Raw genomic sequence first — 25,440 nt, forward strand, 5'->3', positions numbered from 1 at the left:
TTTCATAAATGAAAGCAAACATATTGATCGTGTCTTCCTTCTTGAATTCTTCTGAAGAAGAACATGACTCAAGCATGAGAGTTAGCCCATGCTCAGGATGATGATGGGAGGGGTATTAGAAATACTGTGTTTGTTCCTCCACTCCTTGTGACACAGTCAGTGCCTCTGACTGAGAAGACAGCGATGAATGGTGAGTTTCATCCTTACAATAATCATTTATGTTGATTGATTTATACAATGCATTTTTAGCCCACTGGCAGTTCATATATATATATATATATATATATATATATATATATATATATATATATATATATATATATATATATATATATATATATAATAATAATAATAATAATAATAGTGTATGTGCTATTCAATATCCTGATTGAAATATAATGTGATTATTTCCTTTAATACATTTTGATTTTTAAAACTGGAATATGTTTCAAGCAACTGAAAAAGGATACTTATATTATGTGTGTGTGCTATTCAATATTCTGATTGAAATATATTGTGATTAGTATGATCATACATTATGATTTTATAAACTGGAACAATTTCAAGCAAATGTAGCTGTAAAGACATGTAAATATATATATATATATATATATATATATATATATATATATATATATATATATATATATATATATATATCTATAGTGTGATTATTTCCTTTAATACATTTTGATTTTGAAAACTGGAATATGTTTCAAGCAACTGAAAAAGGAGATATATTGTGTGTGTATATGCGCTTTTCAATATCCTGATTGAAATATAGTGTGATTATTCCCTTTACTATGTTCCGATTTTGAAAACAATAACAGTCATGTGTTATTGGTTCATTATTCGGCTGTGTGTTAAAAAAGCGATAATTTGATTAAGGTTTGTGTAACAGGTTTTTGATCATTGCATGAAATATTATACGTCTCACACTAAATCTTGGTTCCTGTCCTCAGATCCAAACTCATCATCTTTTGTCATAGACTTTGGCTCCATCTATGACGAACTCAACTTCACCTACAATGACTCCGAGTTCGTCATAAACCCCGAGACGCAGCCCTGCAACTCCTTCTCCTTACCAGATGCGGTGATGATCATGGTCAGCACATTCTACGTCCTCATCTTTCTGGTGGCCATTCCTGGAAACCTGGTGGTCGGGCTGGTGATCGGCCTCAGCAAGCAGACGCTGCCGCCCTCCGACCTCTACCTCCTCCACCTGGCGGTCGCCGACCTCCTGCTCGCCGTCACTCTCCCGTTGTCGGCCGTCTCCGTCACGTGGGGCTGGGTGTTCGGAGATGCCATGTGCAAAATTGCCACCATCCTCCAGGAGCTGAGCTTCTACTCCAGCATCCTCTTCCTGACCTGCATCAGTGTGGACCGCTACATGGTTATTGTGCGCGCTATGGATGCGCGCAAGGCGAACCGGCAGCTGGTCAGCTGGGGGGTTTGTGCTGCCGTCTGGGCTGTCGGGGCGCTGCTGTCCCTGCCGGGGCTCTTCAATTCCTCCTCCACGACTCAAAACTCCAACCGCCTAGTGTGCGCCGAACAGTACGATCCCACCAGTGCTGACGAGTGGCGGCTGGCCACCAGAATCATTCGCCACGCTTTGGGTTTTCTGATCCCCCTGGCAATCATGCTGCTCTGTTACGGAGTAACCGTCCGGCGCCTCCTCCGCGTCCGTGGGGGGTTTCAGCGGCAGCGAGCCATGAGAGTGATCGTAGCCGTGGTGGTGGCCTTTCTGCTTTGCTGGACGCCGTACCACGTCGCAGTGATGGCAGACTCTTTTTTCAGGACAAAGATAGTGCCATACCGGTGCCCAGCCAGGACGGCGGTGGATCAGGCCATGTTCGCCACCCAGAGTCTCGGCCTGCTCCACAGTTGTGTCAACCCGGTGCTGTACGCCTTCGTGGGGGAGAAGTTCAGGCGGAGGCTGCAGCAGTTCATGAGGAAGGCCGGCGTCCTGGAGAGGGCGTCGGTGACGAGGGCCAGCAGGTCGTCGCTGTCGTCGGAAATAACATCCACGGTCATGTGAGAACACCAAGGGGACACAAACTGATTCATCCAGATAAGATGATTGAGGATGAGAAAATGAAAATGATTGGACTGTCAGGCAGGAGCTCAGGTGTTGGACAGCAAAGTGTCTATTATCAGAATTTTCCATCACAACTCATATTAGATGGCCATTACCCCACCAATAAAAGAAGCCTTGACTTGCCTGCAACACTTTGCCCAATTGTTTTCTCACCTTTGCTTTTGATTTCAGTCCAGTGTATAGAGAAGGGAACTACCTCAGTTCCCTCAGTCCAACGGTGGAAAACACGCTTGAGAGGTTTCAATTTCAACCGGGTTACATTTCAACATGAAAACACCTACGTGTCACAACGCTGACACCAAACCGCCACTGCTGAGGAAACATCTCGAAGATCAGCAGAAGGCTCTGGAAAAGAAGAAAGAAACTGCACCCTTGAGTTCAGAACAGTCAGAGCTCAGTGTTGGACTGGGAATTTTTATTTTCATTTAAAATTTCCAAACCAATGTAACTGTCCTTTTAAAATAGCATTTCACTTCCGGCTTAGCTTGTGCTACATCGACTGTACAGGAAACCATCTTGCACAGTAGAGTTAACCCCATATATATTTTTATAGTCATGTATTGATTTGATTTGATTTTCAAAGTAAGGCTGTTTGAGTTGTATGGTACTAGCTGTAGCCAGCAGGTTGTCGTTCACATTGACTGCATATTCCAAATCGTCATTAAAGTTTCATATAAACGAGTACACTTCTCTCTGTTTATGATTGTCATCTTATATTTGGCAGCAGCAGCTGTAGGAGCTTGCCGGATTTAGCAATTTGATTTCTTTTTCCCCTTTGTTTTATTTGAATGTGTACGGCCGCAGCAGCTTGTCTGCACAGAGAAGTTGCGGCGACTGCAGTGGCAGTGGCTGGAGGTAAGAGAGGCGAAGGAGAGGAGAAGTGCTGCACAGTTGCTCACAAAAAGAAGAACAAGGAAAATATCGTTTTTCTTACTCCTTCCACCATATATTCAGATTCCGAGCATGGGTTTATAAGAACTATTCTAGAAGTGAGAAAAAATATATAAATTATATTAATGTAATTATTGTATTTCATACGGCTAATACTACAGCTAATGCGCTAACAGGTGTTTCTGTCATTTTGCCTACCCTCTGGACATAATAATGGAAATACTGTCCATAATGCAGTCTTTGGCATAGTAGGCTGTATAGGCGGATGCTCGTTTTGCTCAGTTTCTGGAAGCCTGGAACTGCGTTTACGCTTTGAGCTGTTCCCTTGTAATCGGATCACACGAGACGAATGTGAAAGAGCAGTGTGAGAACTTAGTCTTAGTGAGGTAAACTGCCACAGTGTGTGTGGGGTTTAGGTTCAGTGGATAGAACTACAGCAAATCCTGAAAATCCATCTTGTCGGCTGATGGTGATCATACACCCATTAACTTCAAATATTTTGAAAGGGCCCGAGTCGCCAGGATACAGCCTAAGTGCAGTGACAATATTGTCTCATGATATTTCATGATTCTTGGCCACCTCAACACAATTGAGAGGCCAACTACTGTCTGTCCCATACGGACCCCCTCCCCATCGCCCCTGCCCCTCCTCTGTGCCAAGTGTTGCACTATCTCACATGGTCTACTGACCCCAGGTTGGCTAAAAATGACAAGGGGGCGGGAGCCCAGCAGTGAGTGGGCAGACGGAATAGCCACGCAGCTGTCATTGTAAGGCTTGCTGGGCTGTGACTGTCATTTCCCCCTTCGGACTGACTGGCAGAGGTTGGGGGGGGGGGGAGATCATGAGCGGGGTGGCTATAGCTCATGGGACAAGGAGGAGGGGGGGCTACTGTGCGACTTGCTGGACAGGACCTGATGCTTTCATTCACTCAGAGGCGGAGCAGGAACAAATCTGAGGGCTGCTGGGAATAAACCGAGGAAACTCACTGAAGCAGCACACCGCTGGGAGTTGGTTGGCCGGATAAGTCGGAGAACATCAAGGAAAAGGAAGGGGAAAAGCTGGGCCGTCACTTCCAAGAGACAAGTCAAGGGAGTTGTTAATGCAACATGATCTAGGGGGTCTTGCCCTAAAAATACCTCTGGGCAGGAGACTGGCAGCTCTCTCTATCAACTTATTCACCTGGTGATCAACAGTTTCTTTTTCTTCTTTTGACAACAACTGAGGTCCAGAGAACAGCAGTTTTAGAAGGCTTTATCCTTGGCAGATATGCTTCAAAATAGTTTTGATTTGTTGTTTTTTTTAGTAAAAGAAAAGTACATACTATATATTCAAAACATGTGAGAACCTCTGCTAACTGTAATGCATATGTATATGTGAAGAATTTTGGTCTGGAATATCACACGAGGGGCCCGATCAGTGCTATAGTCGTATAATTTAGTAGGACAGTTAAAGAATCCATTGGAGGGTCCGCCGAATCGGTTCAACCATGAGGAAAGCAGAGGTGCAAATGACGCTGAAAAAGGGGGCAAATGAGGCTGCAGCGCCCCCGAGCCCCACTGTCCCGCCGAAACGGTCCAAAGCGAGCCCGGAGCACGTCGGCGCAGACCCCCGGGGACCTACTTATCCCACCCAGACGCCGCCTGTTTTCGTGCGCAAAATGAGGAACGCCGCCGTGGGGACGGGCTGTGACATCCGCCTCAAGGTGACGGTGGCTGGCGACCCCCAGCCCTCCCTGTACTGGTACCACAACGATGACCTCCTGGACATGGAGAACCAGGAGTACGGGGGCCTGTGGATTAGGGACTGCAAACCGAGCGATGCCGGCCTCTACACCTGCATTGCCAACAATCACCTGGGAGAGGCCCGGAGCAGCGCTGTACTGGCCGTCTTGGATCTGGGCGAAGGTACCACAAGTTTATACATTCAGTTTTACTTGCCTTTAGACTAGTTCTCTGAACTAGAAGGTATGCAGCTCTTTCTAGAACAGAGTTTGCTGTATTCCTTGTGGGGTCTAGATCAAACTGTATAAGGATCTACTGAAGGACTGCAGGTATTAGGCAATGATCCTGTCACTGTCACAGTTAAGCCTTTACATGGGATTTGTCAAGATCACCCTAATCATGAAGTTACATTTCATGTAACGCTCATAGACAATTACCCAGCATGCCAAAGTCATCCAAAAGGATGACTATATATTGGTGGCAAGATTTGAAGCCCATAACGTAGGCCCGTCTCACGTCCTGTTACTGTGTCCGCTATATGAAATGATGAGCCTGACTAAAACAGAATCTCAGACAGAAGATATCTACTGTAGATGTCGTTTTGGATGTTAAAACACTCGTAATCCCATTGTGATCACCTTGTTCATTTTTGGCTGAGGGTTTTTGTCATTTTACTCTTTAAAACATTTCTTCCCCAAGAATTAAGAAAAAAAAGAAATTGAAAAATTCTAAGAAATTTAATTTCATTCATGTGATGTGCTCCTAGTAGAGATAACATAGAGAAAACAAAATTGCTAAAGTACCAAGGGCCCTGAATACTCTCAATCAAATACTCATGCATACATTTACATATGTATAGTAGACAAATGAATCTTGCGCTACAAGATGTATTTTCAAAAACTTTTCCCACAGATATTGTTCGGGTTTACTACAGGATGCCATTACTGCAGAGCATGTTAAGGAGGTCTGACAGTCTATCATAATCTTTTAATAACAGCTATGCCTTTGGAGATTTGAACCCGGCTATTTTTTTCATTAATAAGATATTGTGGGGGAGTAGTGAAGTCGATTAGATTCCCGCCGTGCAAGCAGGGTCACTGAAAATACCGTAAATCCTTATTCAAACCACACTTGACAGAATTGAATCAAGGCTCCGAGAGTGCACGACAGTCTGATCCCTCACTGTCTGACCAAGGATGCTCAGAGGGCCGGCGTTGCATCCTGATCAACAAAAGCCCTTCTCCGTGCGTCTCTGATCTAAATCCAGCTCTCCTGATGTGCTTTTACCACCTCAGCTGCTTGGGAGAAATTTCACTGCCGGCTCCACAAACATGGCCTTCATATATCAGCTCCGGCACTTTGTCACCGCTCTGCAGTGCCCAGCGCGAGCGTGCGCCGGAAACCCACTCTCCAATTTGGAACGGCAGTTTCCTGCCGCGAGAGAGTGTATGTGGCACACATTTGCATGCGCGGAGAGGTGTCAGGACTCATCACTGCGGGACACAGGTCTCCCGGTTTGACGAAAGTGAAGCTCTGGCAAGCGACAGCATTGTCTGCTGCTGAGTTGAGTTGGGCACTGAAAGAGAGGTGATGTCTGCAGACCGGACAACGTGACGGTGCACATCCTTTTCTCATTTCAGTGTGGGCAGGGAGAAACCACAGTGCGTAACATTTCTTTCACTGTATATATATATACACATATATTTACATATGTATATATATATCAGACGCTTGGACGGAGTCCACATGAAACACAGACCATCAGATATGGCTACAAAAAATTTGCAGGATCGAGGACTTTACGTGGATATTTTTGTTGCTCTCAGTTCTCACAGTTCTATCACCGTGTCACCGTAACAGTGCCATCGGAAATACAGTACAATAGAGAAGTGCTCTTTCACCACATCCTTTACGTACAGCAGGAGTGGCGGCAATTGCAATAGCACACGCAACTGTAGACAACACACAAAGAAGGTGGTTTCGTGGCAGTAGGAAACACAGTAACTCCCATAATTCTGTGTCCGGTAAGATCGATATGTCAGTTTCAAGACTTCCAGCCAGTCAAGTTGACGTTTTGAGGAACATTACCCGGTCCTGTGCTAACGGATGTGTGGCGGTATATTTAAAATGATGTCGTATAATGTGGTTTTATGCCACATGCGTGGTGTCAATTGCAGGCCTACTGGCGACAGTGGTAGGGTCGTCGGTATTAGTGTCAGTCCTGACAACACGACTCAGATCTTCAAAAAGGAGATCTTGGAGCAGACGTTTTCCACTGACTCTCCATTTTAACCTTCAGTTTGATTCGCCTCGGTGCTGCTGGGCCACGTGCGTAGTCTACAGCTGTCCCATCACTCAGTGATAGCGCCTGAACTCTCTTTCTCTCTCCCTCTCCCTCTTTCAAAGTGTCTCTCTGTGCCGCCCGCCCCCCCCCCCCCCCCCTCATCCACCAACTCTCCGCAGTTATTTATACAGTGGAATGTGCCAGGCCTTAGATTTTTCTGATGTTAGCAGGCCAACGATTCTCTCCTGTTACAGAGGAAGACATCACTGCTAATTTTAGCCCCCGGCGCTCCATGACTGTTTTTTTCCCCCCTCTACTAATCAGGGAATGGGCCAATTTGGAATCCACAACTTCCACTAAATACCCGGCAGCATGAAGATGTCTGCCGCTCTGGTGTGATGTCCCGCATCGTGCCCGATCTGTGCCTCGTCCGTAGTCTGATTCCTCTCTGTCGAGTCCTGTGCAGTTAGTTCCACCTCTGTGGGTATTTTTTTTGCTTGATTTCCACTCCACAGTTCACCTGCTGCAGTAACTGTAATGTGTAAAGAAGACAAATTAATGGATAAATAAGTAGCCTGACAGATTCATTGGTTGGTGAATAAAATCTGTTGATTTAGTTGTAGATGTAAAAACCTGATTTTACAGACTGTGCATCTGTTTACTTTTAATGTATATATATATATATATATATATATATATATATATATATATATATATATATATATATATATATATATATATATACACATTTTTTACTTAATTCAAGCTTTATATATAATGTTGTATATATTGTCTTTTTTATTTATGGTAATTATTTAAGCGTTTTTGGTTAAACTGTCAAATACCAAGTCTCAATTACATTACTATGCTATGAGGTTTTTATAACAGCATCTTAGGAATAATTGCCATTTTTTAAATATTGGCCGATATATCGCTATTGTTATCCCAGTCAGTCCCTAAATAAGGCAATGAAATAAATAAAAACAGATAGAAACAATATAGTGAAATTAATGAATACTATAGAAAATATATATATATTTTAGTTACTTGGCTGTTTTTGTTGTTGTTTTTTTTAACCACGTGTGGAACATATTGTGTGGACACATGATCAAATGTCGAGTTGAAATGGTTCACTTTTCAGCAAACTGTTCATGTGGTCATGTTTGAGTTTTCTGGATGTTGAAACGAGTGGTGAGGCGGACACTGAAAGCAGCAGGCCGTAAATCCGAAACACTGGGCTGCAAGATGACAGAGAGCTGCATGGAGCTGTGGGGAGCTGCAGAGTTGGATGAATCTCTGGACGATTAGGAATAACTCAATCATTTACTGATGGTGATTTTATTTGAAAAGATGTATGGTCCGATTAAAGTTTCCAGAGAGACCTGGTAATGGAGAACGTTTGCTGTCGCCACCGAATGTGACTGTGGCGCCTTTCCAGCGTGTTGGGACACTTTCCTCAGTGTTGTCTTTGCTCTTGGACCATGAATCGGAGTGAACAGGTGGAGCTGCAGTTGCACTGTGGAAATCCCCTACTACATCACCATGTTACTTTAATGAGCACATCAACAAATTCATGTTTTTGTTTTCGAGAAGCCCTCAAGGGTCATTGAGGAGTTTTACCAGAGCTGTTAAAGGACTTGGTGGTAACAGGCTTTGTCAGAATGGCCGAGTCGCTCGGAGTTGGGATTTGTGTGAGTTGAGTTGTGTGAGAGAGTTAATATTTTCCGTGCACACGAGTAGATAATGATAATATAAATATGATATGAAAGCAGTAACAGCTGATGAAACATAGTGCAGGGCAGCGATGGTTGCATTACTCTGATGTCTCCCGGGTCTTGAATTATTAAGCTTCGTAGAGATCAGTAGCCATCTTGTACAGTGTGGACTGATAAGCCAGTCGTCTAAAATGTCTCCGCTGTGACTGATAAAACTGGCCTTTAGTTGGAACTATTTGCACTTATTTGTAATATGTATTAAAACGTAGGCATGCTGTGTAATTCAGCACTTTGTGCATACAGTGTGCCAAATCAGCTACATGAAATCCCTTTTACAGCTAATCTTTTATTACTTACTAATACTTTTAATTACTTTTATATTGCAATATGGTATGTGGTTTGCATTTGAATGCTAAAAATCTTAAATATGTACATTAAACAAAAGCAGAAAATCTCGTCGGTCCATATCAGAGTAACATCTATGCAATGAGTTTTGCCGGAGCCCGTGGCGCTTCAATATTACAAAACATCTATTTTTGGCTTCTCACATCCTGGAATAAAAAAGAAGGTATCACACAATGACCCCAACACATTTTAATACAAATTAACATTTAATCATCTGGCCGAAAGTGCTTATGTGCTTTTCTTTCTTTTTTTTGCTACTTGGGGCTCCTCAACACAGTGCTGACACATCGCTGCCCTCTGAAGTCATTACAGCACGTCAGAGGAGAGGACTTTTCAGGCCGTAAAAGACGAGCAACTCACATGACATCTGTTGTTAATATAAAAATGTGACCTCTGCATCAAAGGTGCCGTGTTTTGCATTTTAGTATCAGTGAGTCATTTCAATATTGGAAATTGGATAGAAACATTAAAGATAATATAATGCACTCCTGATCGACTTCTCTGGTGAAGGGGCGTGGCATTTCCTACACATTTTGAAATTGGTTGACCAATCACAACAGGCTGGGCCAGCTGGCCAATCAGAGCAGACTAAGGTTTATCAGGAGGGGGGGGGGGTTAAAAAAATCCATGCGTTTGCAGGAATGGGCAGTATGAGAACACTGATGCCTTTTTACATTAGAGCATGTACACCTTTTCAAATGGTAACACAAATCAAAAGTGTGAACCTGAATATGAGCATAATATGTCACCTTTAATAAAATAAATGGAAACTATCAGCATGCTCACTGTAGTATTTTGTCCTGAGCACTGTGGAGTTCCATCTGAACTGAAATGCCATTTTTAAGTTGTTTCCTGCTTGGCGGTGGGATGAAATGTGTAAGCACAATGTGTATTTGCCTTTCCCTTACAGTAGGGTCCGGAAATCTTGAGCCATTCATATTTTTAGCATGTGATAACATTTACAGAACAGGCCGACTCGAGTATCATCTGAATTTGTCATGTGCAATGATACAATAGCTGCGTGAGGTTTTTGTGAGTGCAGCAGTGGGTACACAGCCGTTAGATGCGTCACATCCCCTGGAAACCGGGTGGCTTGTGTATTCAGTGGAAGCAGCCAGTCATACATTTACTGTGGGAGCTAACAGTGCTCCAGCAATGCAGAGGAGTGAGGAGGTCCCTGTAGCTGTTGCAGTGATTCTCCCCGTCGCTGCCGACAACACAGCATCAGCTCATTACAGCAGCTGAAGGAGAAGACACAGACACATGGAGGAGGAAGGGGGGAAGTGAAAAAATGTCAACCCGCTGCTGTTAGAACACTGATCTCGCAGAGGGCTGGATCACTCCCACATTCACATTTTTTTCTTCTCCTGCCTATCAGTGTGCACTGCCTGTGGGGTGGAACACAGCGGGGGAAGATGCTTACACTGTCGCTGGCTATTGTGTGGACAAGAGGGGGGGGCGCTGTTGTGGGTGGGAGGTGGGGGGGCTCCCTCCGAGTGGATGCTATGCATTCAAACGACATTTCCACCTGCGGATGGAGGTCTGCGCTCTGTGCTTTTCAGAATACGGATTCTCTGAGAAGAGCTGCCGAGACACTGAGGTGCAACTTGTTACATAATGGACTGAAGTGCCTCTCTTTCCATTTTCCTTTGCTTTTGATTGAGGAGCTATCACCTGCATGTGAGCAGACTTGCAGTCTGATTGCAAGTTGAATCTTTTGGTTTTTTTTTACATCCGAGTCAGAGGTTCCGTGCTGGTGTCTTTGTAGAGAATTCCCCGGTTAAGGCGTGTAGTAATGGCTCGGAACCCCCAGTGTGTCCTGGGGAATACCCTGCTGCTGAGTGTAAGCCAAGACAAAAGATATTTGTCGAGGATATACCAACATTGGCCATGAAAACATAAATCCAGACCAAAGAAACAAATCAGGCAAGTACAATTTCAACTTATCTTTGGCAATATTTGCCTTTCACTATATATGGAGCATACAAGACAAACACATGTTTATTCTTTATATATTTTTCTTTATCATACATCTTTATGGGCATTACTACTGAGCATTTGTGTTTCCTCAGTGTCAGATGCAGTGAAGACGATTAAAGAAGATGAAGCCGCCCTGTACATCCACACCAGAAAGGGAAGCTAGATGTTATTGTGGTACATAACCAGTGTGGCCAATAGAAACCACCACAAGGCACAGCCATGCTGTAGCTTTGAACTAACTTCAAACACTCGCAGAGGTCTGTGAGAGTTGCACTAAAAGCTGACACACTGCAATGTGTGTGACTGATGTTGCTTATGCAAGGGGGCGAGGGTGATTTCCACCGCAGCTGTATGTTTCTTTATTGTTACACAACACATCTTGCAAAATCGTTTACGATAAAAGAAACTCAACATTTTCAAACTCTAATATTACAGTGGGAATCTTGAATTAGCAGAATTGAACAGATCCAGAGGAAGCCTGAAAGACAAAACATTATTTACATTGATTTCCCCCCAATTAAAAATGTCACAACAACAAAATAGGCAAAACTAAGGAAAGCGCTCAATTAAGTCTAAATCTTACTGGGAAGCTGTGTGAGATTGCAGACTGACAGGTTTATGAACCATACTTTCCCGGAGAATATTGCGAGATATGTACAACAATACTCCATGCAGTCACTAACCATGCAATGCTGCTTTTGTACCCCTGATGAGCCAAACTAATTCAAGTGGGTGATATCTTGGTTGTTTTGTAGCGTCTTCTTCCACTTCTTCCAGAAGTGGTTTACACATCAAAATGTTTTCTGGGTTTTTTGCTAGTTTTTTTTCCCCCCCTTAAAAATAATTAATAATTGAACAAAAAATGTCTCTAATTTACAAATGCAGTATCCACATGGACATGTCCACCGGGCTTATCTGGTTTATTCGGTTTGCCAAATTCAAATAATCCGATTTTGTGCATCTTTCCTTCAACAATGTTCATAACAGAATCTCAGAAAAGGAAGAAGGAGCTTTATTGGTCAAGGGAATTTTAGAGGTGCAGCTGTGTGGTTTCCTAAAAAACAAATCTCATGTCACATTTAGTCATTTAACACTTGAGAAGCCAATTTAATTTTGGTTTTTTTTATTTTCGAACCTTCAACAGTTTTATCCATGTTTGTTTCGCAGTATGCCTTTTCCTTGTGTGCATTTTATTTTCTTATTCAATAAAGATAGATGGAAAACAGACAGAGGCTTGCCAAGACTATAAGAGCTCTTACCACTTGGATTACCTGAATTACCAGCACATTGCATGAACAGCAATTTAATCATGTTATTACTTAATCATTTAAAAAATTACAGTTTTTTACATTGGTGTCATTCTTGACATTTTAATGTAGTTATATGATATAAATATTGCAGGAATGTGCATGTTACACATATAGAGAGTTTAAAAACTCATAATTTGACACTGAGGATCAAATAAACCAATTTTTTGTTTAATGTTTGGTGGGTTTTGTCTTTACACTAAATCCGTTTCAACATTTCCAGTGTATCTCTACTAAGATCAGACGGAAAATGATTCTCTTGTGTTCTTTTACTGCGATGGGAACAACAGATAGCCTCTACTGTTTTATTTATCTTTTTATAAGTAATTCCACCTACGGCGAAGCAAACACCTCATGATAGCTGCTGGGATGCCAGTGACTCAATTGTGCTTTCTATTTCGAGTTCAACCAATGCCTGAATTTACAGAATTGTCTCAGTCAAAAACAGGCATATCTTTCTGATGGAACTGCTGGAACAAATTTGTCGGTTTAACATTGAAAATGCTGAAACATATTTATTTTGCTCATATATAGTGTATGGTATTGCTGTCCTTAATATTAACGAGCAGATGTAGATTAAATATGAATGATAAAGACTCAGCAGCAATTTAGCTGCAGAACATTTTGTACCTTTAGCTTAGCAATGCTAATAAGACCCTAAGTGTTGCAACCTTTCAAGTTAAATTACTGTTATAATAAGGTATTGACAGTAAAAGGTTCAATGCAATGACAAACTAATCATTGAGTTGAATAGTATAATGGATATGCCTTTTAAAAAAATCTGTAATATAGTATTTTAGATTTTATTGGATTTTTTCTCCTTTTGGATTTTGTAATTTAAAAAATTTCCAGAGCCACATGAATTGATTGCCTTGCTGCTTCTTGCAATGTTCAGTATGTGCCAACCAGGTGGTAAATGAGTCAGCACCAATCGTGACGCTTCTGAGCAAGTTGGTAGAGTTGTGTCAGCTTTCACGCGCACTTGGAATTTTCAGTTGCCTTCCACCAAATATCAAAAGTCACTGAATAGGATAAGATAGTTTAATGGTTCCTACAGTATGGGAATTTCACCATGGAAACATTGCTTTCCACTGGTGCCAAAAGAAGAAGATTTCATTAATTTCATCTTATAAATGTTTATATATCATCACCTGTTCACTTTGCACTAATTTAACTGAACATTATTTTTTCATTAATATTTTTCCAGATTCCGAAACAACAGAGGATGAAGGTGGAGACCAATTTGAGACCAAAGAAGATAGTGGGGAGGTTGAGGACCAGGCTGTGTATCGAGGTATTCACCATGTTTCCAGTTTGCAATTTTTCCTGTTCGACAATTTTGGATTTATTATAGGTGGATCTATGTATAACATTTACCATTAACACATTTTTCAAAGGTTTGCTCATTTACACTTAAAACTGCATCAAAACACAGTACTGATATATTATAATTTTGTAAAGTTTTTAAAGTTAAGTTATTTGCAAATATTTGTCAGTGTTTTAGGGTTTTTTGTGAAAAAGATTGCTGCCCTCGTTCATTGGACATAAACTTAATGAGAGCGGGGTTAACAGATAGGAAAACCAAAACAATAGGCTGAAAGATGTTACAGTGCTCTGTAGAGCTGGTAGAGGTTGCACTTTCATCACTATGAGAGAAATGTTCTCTTTGATCCATTGTTTTTATTAAAATTTTGATTACTTTAGCCTTGAATTTGTCCTGTTCCATACTCTGCTAATACCTGATTGCTTACCTGTACTATTATATCATATCTCCTCTTCACATAAGATGCAGTGATGGACAAATGTCCAGAAGATGATAATAGAACACATGGACATGAGGATCACTCAAACACAACCAGGCAAGAAAGAAACTTGCAATTAACTTGAGAAATTATTTTAAATTTGGACTCAAATGCCATACTAAAATGCATTAACAAGCAGAATGTGGAACAACCTACTGACTCCAACAGATTTTGCTTCAAATCCTCTATTTCAGGAGTCAGACAGAGGATTTTTCAAGAGAATCTCCACCAGAAGTCCTCCCACCCCCATCCCCAAGACTTGTCAAACGCCCCTCCACCTCTCCAATGCCAAGTCGCTCTGGTTCAACTACACCTCTCAGCTTGCGGAAGAAAACTGTTGTGCCAACTGAATACCAAGACACAGTTCCTGGGGAGTTTGAAGAAAAGGTTAAGCAAACAAAATCTGTGTCCCAAAGTACCACCCAGGACTCTCGTTCGCAGACTCCACTAAGTGACTACTCCCGCAAAGAATTTACCCTTAGACCATCCCCAAAGCTTACCAGGGCAAGTTCAAAGGTTTTTGAGAAGGTCCGTGGCTTAGAAGAGCGAAGAAGAAGCCTTGATATTCCAGAAGGATCCCTTTCTGGAAGATCCTGGGCAGGGTTCAATCTTGCTGGATCCGTTGATTCTGATGATGGAGGAAGCCGGTTGGGCATCTCAAGAGAAAGTTCAAGGGAAGATCTTCGGGAGGCTCTAAAAGAGGATGCCGATGAGAGGAGATCTATGTTTAGACAGAGAGCCGCTTCGCTGGAGGAGAAACCTCGCTACTCCCAAAAAGTTCAGGACATTGAGAACAAGTTCACAGAGGAGCTCCAGCGCATCAAAAAACTTGTTGGAAAACCTCATATGAAGAAATCGTTTTCAACCGAGCAGCTCACCCTGAGGGCCAAGCAGCGCCAGCCTTTAAGGAAAATTGAACCTATTCCTCCCCAAGTCCTCCAAAAGCTTCAAGAAAGGGAACGTGCCCAGTGGGCAAAGGAACAGAGGGATAAGGATTTAAGTGTGCAACCAATGCAGCAACAACAGCAAACACAGCAAGAACAGCATAAATCACAAACCCAAAAGAAAGCAAGCACTGGTACAACCATAACAGTCAGTAGATTTGGAGAGGTTGCAGGCACCCCAGAGTCAATGCAGTTATCTGACTTACCTGGACAACGATTTGTCAGAGAATTAAGTAGAGTCAGTCCTGTTACAGAAATTGTTCAGAGATCATCATCACCAGCAAAATACCATCAACAAAGGGAAGACTCACCAAGTAGAAACATTGCTGAGATGACTTTACGCAAGGTTGAACGAAGGCCACCAAGTCCGCTTGTACAAAGGGTATCTAGAATGCAGGAATCCCCATACATCCAAGAATCTCTTTTGCAAAAGGAGGAAACTTCAGGGAGGAAGACACCAATAGAAGTAGTATTGAGAAAAATTGAAAGCAGACCTGAAAGTCCAATGGTACAAAAACAGGCCGTGATTGTGCAAGATCTTCCTCCTCAACCACCTCAAAAACCTCCAAGGATGTCACCAGTCAGTCCAGCAGAGGAGAAAATGGAAGTGGAGCAATCAAGACCGACCTCTAAGATAAGAGTCCCTACAATTATTGTTGAAGATGAGGTTATGGAAGTAGATGTTCCTGGGAAGACAAGTGGTTTGCAACAGGTTATCACTGGTGCCAAAGAGGCAAAACAGCAGAAGACCAAAGGAAAAAACCGTCGCCCTCGACCCATGTCTCCTGAGTTAGGTTAGATGTGTTGAATATCTCTCATTAACCTCTATGTAGTAGTGTGAGGTAGAGTGTTTAAAGTTTAATCAAGCATTTACTCATTCCTTCCTGAAGGGGATTTTGCTCTAATTTGATCACATGCTAAAATAACTTCAGGCTTTTCCTTTGATAAACTGTGCAGATTCTTCAGACGATTCTTATGTGTCTGCTGGAGAAGACCCAATGGAGGCCCCTGTATTTGAATTTCCCCTTCAGGACACTGTAGTGTCTGCTGGTGCAGATGTGCTGCTAAAATGTATCATTGCTGGAACCCCCATTCCTGAAGGTAAACTATTGCATTTTATGTTTTAACCAAAGAAATCTTAAATATAATCGACATGTGTGGATATAAGTGGATTTATGTCTTCTATTTTTTTTCTTTGTTGAAGTTACCTGGGCAAAAGACAACACCAACTGCATTGGCATTGCAAATAGTACAGTCAAAGTGGAGGGTGAACGACACAGTATGCTCATCAAATCAGCAAAAATAAGTGATGGGGGAAAATACTCTGTAACTGCTGTTAATCAGATGGGGAAAGCCTCCAGCAGTGCCACGCTTACAGTTAATGCAGGTAAGTTTGATATTTGGGATATCAGATGAAACTACAGTACTTGTTTGTGATGATTCACCCTCTGTTTGATTAGCATTGTTATGCAAAGGTAGTGCCATTACATGGTAGGGGCAGGTTTAGGGCATGTTGTGTACAACAGCTGATCATTGTCTATTAACCATTGAGTTCAACCTGATGTGAAAGAATGTGAAAATGTATGCTGTTATGTCTTTCAGTGATATCTACACTGAGAGACTGTCAGAAAACAAGCATAGCAAGCAAACATACATGATGATAATTTTTAATTTATGCTATTGATTAAAACGGTCTTATTATCTATCTTTTTAAAAATCCTCTTGTGGTTTCTTTCCACATTGGTATTGTGTTTCAGCGGATCTCTCTCCTTCTCTCTTGTCGTTATCTCTTGGAGCGAAATGTGTGTACCATATATTCCAGCTGAACAACCTCACTTATAGTTACCATAGCAACTCAAAGGCGAAAGTGAACCTATAAATTGCCCACTGAAGCTCACTGGCTCCACTCACTGTGAATCCACTATTGTTTGGATATCATATTTGACATCTCAGATTCTAATTATATTCTAAGTGGGCTTCGATTTTGTTTTGTTTTTAATACCTGAACTCCAGTGTTCTCATTGTGTTGTGATCTCAGTTAGAAATAATAAAGGTTGTATATGCAAATTGAAACGGTTATATAGGACTTACTACAAACAGACTGTATCAAACTAAAAATTCAAACACAGTGTAACCATGTTGCTTTCATAGAGCCTGTACAGGAGCCCAAAGGAAACCTGGGTGTGCCCATGTATATCAGCAGCCCTATTACATCTGATGAGGAGTATCTCAGTCCCCTGGAGGAAGGCATGGATTTTGGAGTCCCAGAGCCACGGCAAATTATTGACACACGATTCAGGAAACCCCCTGCATTTCTGGTGAGACTCTGCAGAGCTCATTACAATAGATTTCCCTAATTCACTTCCCTAATACGCGTATGACATTTGTCTTTTTCTACCATTGACATTTATTCAACTGCATTTTTGACTGGTCTGTTGTAAGACATTGCATACATGTAAATATCACAGTGACTGTGATATTTACAGAATGTCCTAGTTTCTATCTATATCAATTTTCCGACATGAACATGTTATCTGTTGAGTGGTCATCCCATCGACACATCTCTAAAATCAAACTTACAGGTGAAATGCATCTTGCAGCCTCTAACTTGCATTACATTTCAAACAGGTAACAGTGAGTGATCAAGCTGTCATTGAAGGACAGGAAGTCACCATGTCTGTCCGAATAAGTGGACAGCCCAAACCCATGCTCTATTGGTAGGTCCCCTCACTTCATCAAACGACTTCAACTCCCTGCATGAGTGCATGGTACATTGGAAATCAAGTCTTTCCTAGAATCTCCAACCATGCATGGTTTGCTCATGTGCACATTGCTTTTAATGCATCTGTTAAGGGAGGTGGAAACATAATGATTATTGAGGCTAACAATCTCCAGGCTGACAGAAACAGTCTTAATAACGGTCGAAAGAGAAGAATAAAAAGCTTTCCCCTTTTACCATGGAGCTGCTCAGTGACCAGAAACACAAATGCCTTGCTGAATTAATGAGCTCTCAGACAAAATGGAACTGCATGCACTGCTGAACTGAAAATACCAAAACAGCCAATGATGCTTTATTGCGGTTGCTTGCAAGGCCTAAAACGTTAAGTCTGGAGATATTTTATATTCCTATTGTCGACAAATCCACAAGAAGACCACAGCCTTATATACAGTATCTTATTCCTCTGTGGCATACAGTAGATCTTTGTTGTTGAGGACATACTAAAATGTCCCAACAACAAGAAAATAGCCCTAGCAGGGAAGTTGGAAAGCACTGACAGATGGAACATCACATGATTTGACAATAAGTTTGAGAGCAACTTGCGTATAAAATAATGCAAGTCTCATCTTTTAATACAGCAGACAAGAATAGTCTGAATCGCTCAGGCAGGTTCTGTTACTGTAGATAGTCAGGACTCTCGAGAGACACCAGCAGAGAAGAAAGTAAACCTAATATTGTCAGTTCCTGGACAATCTCTCCCGACCAACGCCCCCTTCATACCTGCCGGAGGAGAGCTTGTAGTTGAATGAGTGTGTGTGAGAGGTATAGGCGTGATTTGTTTCTTGTTTCAAAATACAACAACAACTGTTCCCTTTTAATTCTACTCCTCTGTAGGCTGAGGGACAGAGTCACGGTGAAAACAGGCCCACGTCACATTGTGCGTGAGACAGAAGATGCCACTTTTGAGATGACGATTAAGTCGGCAGCGAGGTCTGACTCCGGCATCTACACCTGTAAGATCATCAATGAATATGGAACAAAGCATTGCGAGGGAAAGCTGGACGTAAAAGGTATGTTGTAATTCCGATTCACTAGTGTGTTGTCACCTTTAAGAATTCACTGACTTTATTACTGCCACTGGTTTAGTTGTTGGACAACACATACATTGATACCATAACTCCAACTTGCTAAACATACAATGTGACCTGTATGACGTGTTCACAACAACACTCCTCAGTAAATGTCCTTTATTTACACTCAGCTTCACCAGTTGAGCCAGGCCTGGCTGTCATCCGCCAGGTCAAGGACATCACAGCCAAGGCTGGGGAGACAGTTTTGTTTGAGTGTCATGTCATCGGACCGAAAGACACCGATGTGGACTGGCTTGCGGACGGCAAACTTATCCAGCCGGCATTGCTCAACTGCAAGATGCACTTTGACGGAAGAAAGTGCCGGCTGCTGCTCAACTCAGTACATGAGGACGACGGCGGGACATACACGTGCAAGCTCAGCACAGCCAAAGGTAGGTCTCAAGAATACTGATCACTATGGGAGTAAAAGTTAAAAGTAGTTTGTTTATTGTCCTTTCCACCGTTTCTTATGTGTTTGTAATTTCGCTTGTATTCTTCAGAGGAAGTGACCTCATGTGGCAAACTCAGAGTCCTCCCCTCCATCGAACCTCTCTTCACTCGCAAGCTGGACGTTCTGGAAGTGATCGAGGGGCGCAACGCTCGGTTCGACTGCAAAGTCAGTGGGACGCCATCACCTAAGGTCATATGGACTCACTTTGGTAGGACGGTACTTTCTTGTAGTTTCATGAAACTGTGAAAATCTAACTTTTCCATCTAAATCACCTGCTAGAATTACTTCTAATAAATTTACAAACATGAACCATAGCAGCCATCTCTTGTGAAATGATCAAATTGCTTTGTTTACTTGACCTTGTTCTTTGAATTGCTCACCTTCCCTGTTGGTTTTAGGATTCACAAGACACTTTGTAATGAAGCTGATGTTTGAATACAGAATTCTTTTTCTCTTCAGACCATCCGCTCACAGAAAGTGAAGACCTTCGTATTCTCCAGGAGGGCGGTCGCCACTCTCTCATCATTTCGCATGTGACCAACGAGGACGAAGGTTTCTACACCGTCATAGCCCGTAACAGTCAGGGCGAGGCTGAGAGCTCAGCTGAACTCTACATACAAGAACCGCGGCCAGCCATCTCGTCACAGATGTAAGTTATTTCTTGGACTTCGGGCCTCAGCTCCCGTGTGTGTCCTGGACTTTTCTAGACTCTGGATTGTCTAAATTTCTATTTATCTACTCTCAGGTCAAAACTAGAGAAGATGCCGTCCATCCCGGAGGAACCAGAGGTCCCAGAGAACGAGGTGGAGCGTTTCACCATGCCTGACTTCATCAAACCCCTTTATGACCTGGATGTGATCGAGGGAAAGGAGGCTGTGCTCAAATGCAAAGTGGCTGGTTTGCCATACCCCACCATTGTCTGGTTCCACAATGGCAAAAGGATTGAGAGCACAGATGACAGAAAGATGACACAGTGTAAGTGTTCCTGAAGATTCACCCAAGCCTTCCAGAAGCTTGCCTCACAGAAGTCAGTTAGGCAAGCACACAAGAGGTCAAGAGGAAAATGCATGTTGTTTTCAGCACGTGAATAGATCCCTCATGCTTCCGTCTTCACTGTGACAGTGTGGCTGATGTTGAATGCAGTAAGCTTAGTTGCAGAAGGATGCTAACAGACCACTACACCTCACGTCTTCTCACCTTCTCACCATCCCTCCTCTGCTCCCCTCTGCAGTTCGTGACGTCCACAGCCTGGTCATCCGCTCTGTGTGCCATTCCCACGGGGGCGTCTACAAGAGTGTCATCTCTAACAAAGTAGGCAAGGCCACCTGCTATGCTCATCTCTATGTTACAGGTAATTTTTTACCTCCGCTAAGGACGCCATGTTTTCACCCACGTCTGTTTATTTGTGAGCAGGTTTAAGCAAAAATTACTGAACTGATTTGCACCAAACATGGTGGAGGGATAAGGCACGGTTCATGGAAGAGCCCATTAAATTCTGAGGTAGACCCAGATCCTTTACCATGTTTGATTTTTTTTACCTCTGACGTTGTCTGTTGTTTGACATTAGCCTTGTTGGATGTGCGTGCTCTCTTAGTGCCCTTCTAGTCATTCCTTCTCTTTTGTACATGAAAGAAAAATATTGATTTAATATATATAATTAATGTAAATCTAACTCTATTGTTATAATTTTCAGATATCCTCCCTGACCCCCCTGATGGGACTCCAGTGATAGAATCCATCACTGGTAAAACCATCACCTTAAGCTGGAAGAAACCAAGGAGGCTGGACCCTTCGATTGGTATGCAAGAATGATATACAGATACATTTTTTTAAAGGTCTTTATTGTAAACTGATGCATATGATACATATAATATTATGTGTAAACATTTTTGAAATTTGGTCTCTTATACTATAACTCTATCCAAAATTGACTTTCTAATAACATTCAAGCTTTCTCTTCAAAAAACTGTGTTTGTCCTTTAGATCCCAATGCCCTGATGTATGCCATTCAACAACAAGCCCTGGGCTCCATCCAGTGGACCATCATAGCCTCTGGCCTAAAGGAAACGACCTACACCATCATCACCCTCTCCAAAGGAGTCCGCTATGCTTTCAGGGTCCTGACCATCACCTCCAAGGCTTTCAGCAAGCCCTCCACCGCCACCGACCCTGTGCAGCTCCTGGACCGAGGTACATTCGGCTTTTTAGACCCTTTAACCTTATTTATCCATCAGTGTGAGTTTTTTTGTTTTGATTAATGTATAATGTATGTTGGAACTTTGACTTTCCTCAAGGTCCCTATCTCCTGGAAGCCCCGGTGATTACTGATAAGCCAGAAATTGTATATGTGATGGAAAACCAGACAGTTACCATCACTGTTACCCTCAATCATGTCAATGCTGCAGTCATCTGGAAGAGGTATTTGGGTCTCAGTTTTATAGTTGCTATGAATATCTCTTTATTTTTAGCAAAGGAATTACTTAACAAAGTATAATGTTCTGTATTAAAAATGGGGGGAAAAAAGCTTTACACTTAATTGGATTTTACCTCGTTAACATTTCCAGCATATACAGTTCATTTTCATGGTTAAAATTTCAATATCTCAAAAAGTCTGTAATAGACCACAACTGGTATTTCATAACAACACTGCAGTTGTATTAGTAGCTGTAACTTCCATGGTTATTACATGATTGTGTTATAGGGGGGAGAAGCTGCCACCTTGTGGACCCTATGTATGCATACAGGCAGCTGTTTAATTCCAAGCGATTATCAAACATGCCAGAACAGTGAATACACAAGTGTATTATTGAGTTCTGACTTTTACTCAGGCATGAGCCGAACATCCCACCCATCTGTGCAATGACAGCCTGCTGCTCTCCTACCTATAACATATTAATCCTAGTTTACACTTTACACCAGAAGGGGAGTGGTCCTGGCCAGCAGACCCGGCCTGTACGAGATGACAATGCCAGATGACGACCAGCACACGCTGAAGCTGCTCAAAGTGAAGAGTGCTGACATCGGAGAGATGGTGTTTATGGCCTCCAACAAGCACGGCAGTGACAGCTGCACCTTCAGCGTAGAGATGGCAGGTAGGCAGTAGATCTGTCTGTCTGTCTGTCTGTCTGTCTGTCTGATATGCGCACAGTGGTAACTTGGTATTGTACATTTGCATCTCCATCCAAAGCTCCCCCAACATTTGAAACTATCATGGAGGATTTGGATGTTTGTTCTGGAGAGACCCCGCGCTTTGCTGTGGTTGTGGAGGGCAAACCAATTCCTGACATCCTCTGGTTTAAGGTTTTTAAAAATACATATATAAACATATTACTTTTTTTTTACCAAAAAAAAGTATTGTGGATTATGTAATAAGTCCTTGATGAACTATTGTTGAAACTTTATTTCAGAATGATGTCCTGCTATGCGAGAGCAGTCATTACACATTTGTGTACGATGACAATGAATGTTCCCTGGTGGTCCTAAACGCTTGTACAGAGGACTCTGGGGTGTACACCTGCACTGCCAGGAACTTGGCAGGATCTGTTTCTTGTAAAGCTGAACTCACCGTTCATGAAGGTAAGAGGTCAATCTTTCAGCGCCAAAGGAATACAGACAAGCTGGACAGCTGACAAGTAAAGTGAACGAACCAGCATGAATAATCTCCCAGTCTTCATTGTAGTTATTTGGAGTTGGCTGAACAGTTTATTTGATCTAATTAATGTTTTCCCATTATTGTAGCTAAAAGTAAAGAGGATCCAGTGGACGATGAGGAGACTATTCGAAGGAAAATGCGGAGACTGAGTGACTACTATGACATCCATAAAGAAGTTGGAAGGTAACAAATCCAATAATTTTGTGCAGTGTGGTGCTAGAGAAGCAATGTATAGACTGGAATCATCCTGTAATCATGATGTTTTTAAAAGATTTTGATCTATCCTGAACTGACAGAGATAAGATTTCTTTTTCAGAGGCGCATTTTCCTATGTGAAACGTGTGACCCAGAAGGTAGGCAAAATGGAGTATGCAGCAAAGTTTATCTCCACACGGGCCAAGAAGAAAGCATCTGCTCTGAGAGAGATGAACCTCATCTCAAAGCTGGACCACGAGAGAGTCCTTTACTTCCAGGACGCCTTTCAGAAAAAGAATGCCGTCATCATCATCACTGAACTGTATCCTTATTGTATCTTACGCAGAGTACACAATTAATGAAAAATACCTTTGATTGTATCTGCATTGTCTTGTTCCAGAAAGCGTTTTAAGAAAAAATTGTAACTTCTTAAAAATTCAAACAAACAAAAATGTATACATGAATATAAACTGAAACGTATTTCAAACAACTTCTGTCTAATGTTGAATGTATCTACACTCCCAGGAACACTAACCTTAATTCGTTTTCAAAGATGCCATGAAGAGATGCTTGACAGGTTTACAAGGAAATCTATAGTAATGGAGTCTGATGTAAGTTCTATTGAAATATCAATTTCGATTTAATGATCAAAAGAATATGATTAATGTAATTAAATGATCTAATAAATAACAGTTATACTGGGACATTTATATTTTGGGACCACTAGGTACGGTCATGTATAAGGCAACTGCTTGAGGGGGTTGACTACCTTCATCATCTAAACCTCATACATTTGGACATCAAGGTAGATGCTCATGGATTTTAACTTTCCCTCTCTTTCATCATCTTACTGGATATTAAAAGCTGTTCTGAAGTTTTTTTTTCAAAGAAAGGTTTGAAATGATAATTTGGAAATTGATCATAAAAAAAGTATTTAAATTGTTATTTTCTCATTCTTTCCTCAGCCTGATAACATCCTCATGGCAGACCCTCATAGTGATCAAATCAGAATCTGTGACTTTGCCAACACAGTTGAGATCACGCCAGATGAAGCTCAATACTGCAAATATGGCACACCGGAATTTGTTGCACCAGAAATTGTCAATCAGACCCCTGTGTCCAAAGCAACAGACATCTGGTAGAGTGTCTTTCCAATTTTTGACAAGCTTTTCGTTTGCTGGTTTGATCTGTCTTAACACATCAGCTTTTTCTTATTATCCTCTTTATTCCTGTAGGCCAGTTGGAGTTATTGCATATCTGTGGTGAGTAAACTCATTTCTATATATTTTCTTCATTATTAAATGTATTTCAGAATTCTGAATACCAATTTCAGTTTTCGAAAGTTTAGCTGATCCAGACTACCTGTGGGCAAGTCATAAAATCTAAGTATTTGTTTCTGTTTTAAGTCTGACAGGAGTTTCCCCATTTGCTGGAGAGAATGATCGTAGTTCTGTGCTGAACATCAGGAACTATAATGTCGCCTTTGAAGAGAGCATGTTTGCTGACCTTTGCCGGGAGGCTAAAGGGTTCATCATAAAACTGCTGGTAGCCGACAGGCTGTGAGTAATGCAACTGTTGCTTTATTTTTCAAGATATGTTATATGTCAAACTATTTTTACAAAATAATGTGTATAAATACATAATTTGTAATTTTAACAAAACAATCAGGTAAGTAAACTGACTGACACAAAATATAATAAATATTAATAAACTTTAGATGTGAAAAACAAACCCTCACAACTTACACTACATTTTCCCCTGCCATTTTCTTATTATGGAGAAAAATATTTCTTTGGATCAAATGTAAATAAACTTGAAAAACTGATACAAGCATAATGTTCCTTTAGGAGACCTGATACTCAGGAATGTCTGCGACACCCCTGGTTCAAGGTAAGACAAGGCCAGTGGCACATGCTACAGTGTTGATCATTCACTACCTCTTTCTGCTGTTCTTCCCATTCCTATTTTTTTCAATACATACAATGTCTTTTTATTGTACAGACACTTAGCAAGGGGAAGGCCATAAGTACAGAGGCCCTAAAGAAGTTTGTATCTCGCAGAAAATGGCAGGTGAGCAATGTTTTTACCTATTTGGGATTCCACTCAGAATGCCTATGAATAAGACATCTTTATGTTTTTAAATGTT

At 41.7% G+C, this 25,440-nt stretch overlaps 2 protein-coding genes across 5 annotated transcripts in view; both read left to right on the plus strand.

Moving 5' to 3' along the window:
- Positions 1-38: 38 nt before the first annotated feature.
- LOC118320455 (C-X-C chemokine receptor type 2) lies at positions 39-2,780 on the plus strand. Of its 2 annotated transcripts, none has more exons than XM_035651275.2 (2): positions 39-190; positions 963-2,780. In XM_035651275.2, exons 1-2 carry the CDS (start codon positions 184-186, stop codon positions 2,036-2,038), a joined length of 1,083 nt encoding a protein of 360 aa, XP_035507168.2. In that variant the 5' UTR covers positions 39-183; the 3' UTR covers positions 2,039-2,780. The 2 variants fall into 2 exon arrangements, with proteins under 2 accessions (XP_035507168.2, XP_035507170.1); XM_035651277.2 differs by having other exon boundaries at positions 52-190; positions 990-2,780.
- A 1,078-nt stretch (positions 2,781-3,858) lies between these two features.
- The window catches only part of spegb (striated muscle enriched protein kinase b), a 34,869-nt gene continuing 13,287 nt past the window's right edge, over positions 3,859-25,440 (plus strand). Inside the window, exons 1-29 of one of the 3 annotated variants that reach the window (XM_035603892.2) lie at positions 3,859-4,893; positions 13,609-13,695; positions 14,188-14,260; positions 14,398-15,941; positions 16,105-16,248; positions 16,352-16,534; positions 17,299-17,465; positions 17,776-17,864; positions 18,761-18,936; positions 19,128-19,388; positions 19,497-19,655; positions 19,907-20,096; positions 20,193-20,422; positions 20,679-20,798; positions 21,141-21,245; positions 21,431-21,637; positions 21,742-21,865; positions 22,367-22,539; positions 22,635-22,747; positions 22,855-23,023; positions 23,186-23,282; positions 23,416-23,616; positions 23,848-23,905; positions 24,022-24,099; positions 24,260-24,432; positions 24,530-24,556; positions 24,701-24,853; positions 25,142-25,184; positions 25,296-25,364. In XM_035603892.2, the coding sequence (XP_035459785.2) occupies positions 4,476-4,893; positions 13,609-13,695; positions 14,188-14,260; positions 14,398-15,941; positions 16,105-16,248; positions 16,352-16,534; positions 17,299-17,465; positions 17,776-17,864; positions 18,761-18,936; positions 19,128-19,388; positions 19,497-19,655; positions 19,907-20,096; positions 20,193-20,422; positions 20,679-20,798; positions 21,141-21,245; positions 21,431-21,637; positions 21,742-21,865; positions 22,367-22,539; positions 22,635-22,747; positions 22,855-23,023; positions 23,186-23,282; positions 23,416-23,616; positions 23,848-23,905; positions 24,022-24,099; positions 24,260-24,432; positions 24,530-24,556; positions 24,701-24,853; positions 25,142-25,184; positions 25,296-25,364 (5,631 nt within the window). In that variant the 5' untranslated portion in view covers positions 3,859-4,475. The remainder of the gene's footprint in view (positions 4,894-13,608; positions 13,696-14,187; positions 14,261-14,397; positions 15,942-16,104; positions 16,249-16,351; positions 16,535-17,298; positions 17,466-17,775; positions 17,865-18,760; positions 18,937-19,127; positions 19,389-19,496; positions 19,656-19,906; positions 20,097-20,192; positions 20,423-20,678; positions 20,799-21,140; positions 21,246-21,430; positions 21,638-21,741; positions 21,866-22,366; positions 22,540-22,634; positions 22,748-22,854; positions 23,024-23,185; positions 23,283-23,415; positions 23,617-23,847; positions 23,906-24,021; positions 24,100-24,259; positions 24,433-24,529; positions 24,557-24,700; positions 24,854-25,141; positions 25,185-25,295; positions 25,365-25,440) is intronic. The other 2 variants (XM_035603893.2, XM_035603896.2) reach the window with 2 other exon arrangements.

This window comes from Scophthalmus maximus, chromosome 14, assembly GCF_022379125.1.
Source record: "Scophthalmus maximus strain ysfricsl-2021 chromosome 14, ASM2237912v1, whole genome shotgun sequence".
NCBI lineage: Eukaryota > Metazoa > Chordata > Actinopteri > Pleuronectiformes > Scophthalmidae > Scophthalmus > Scophthalmus maximus.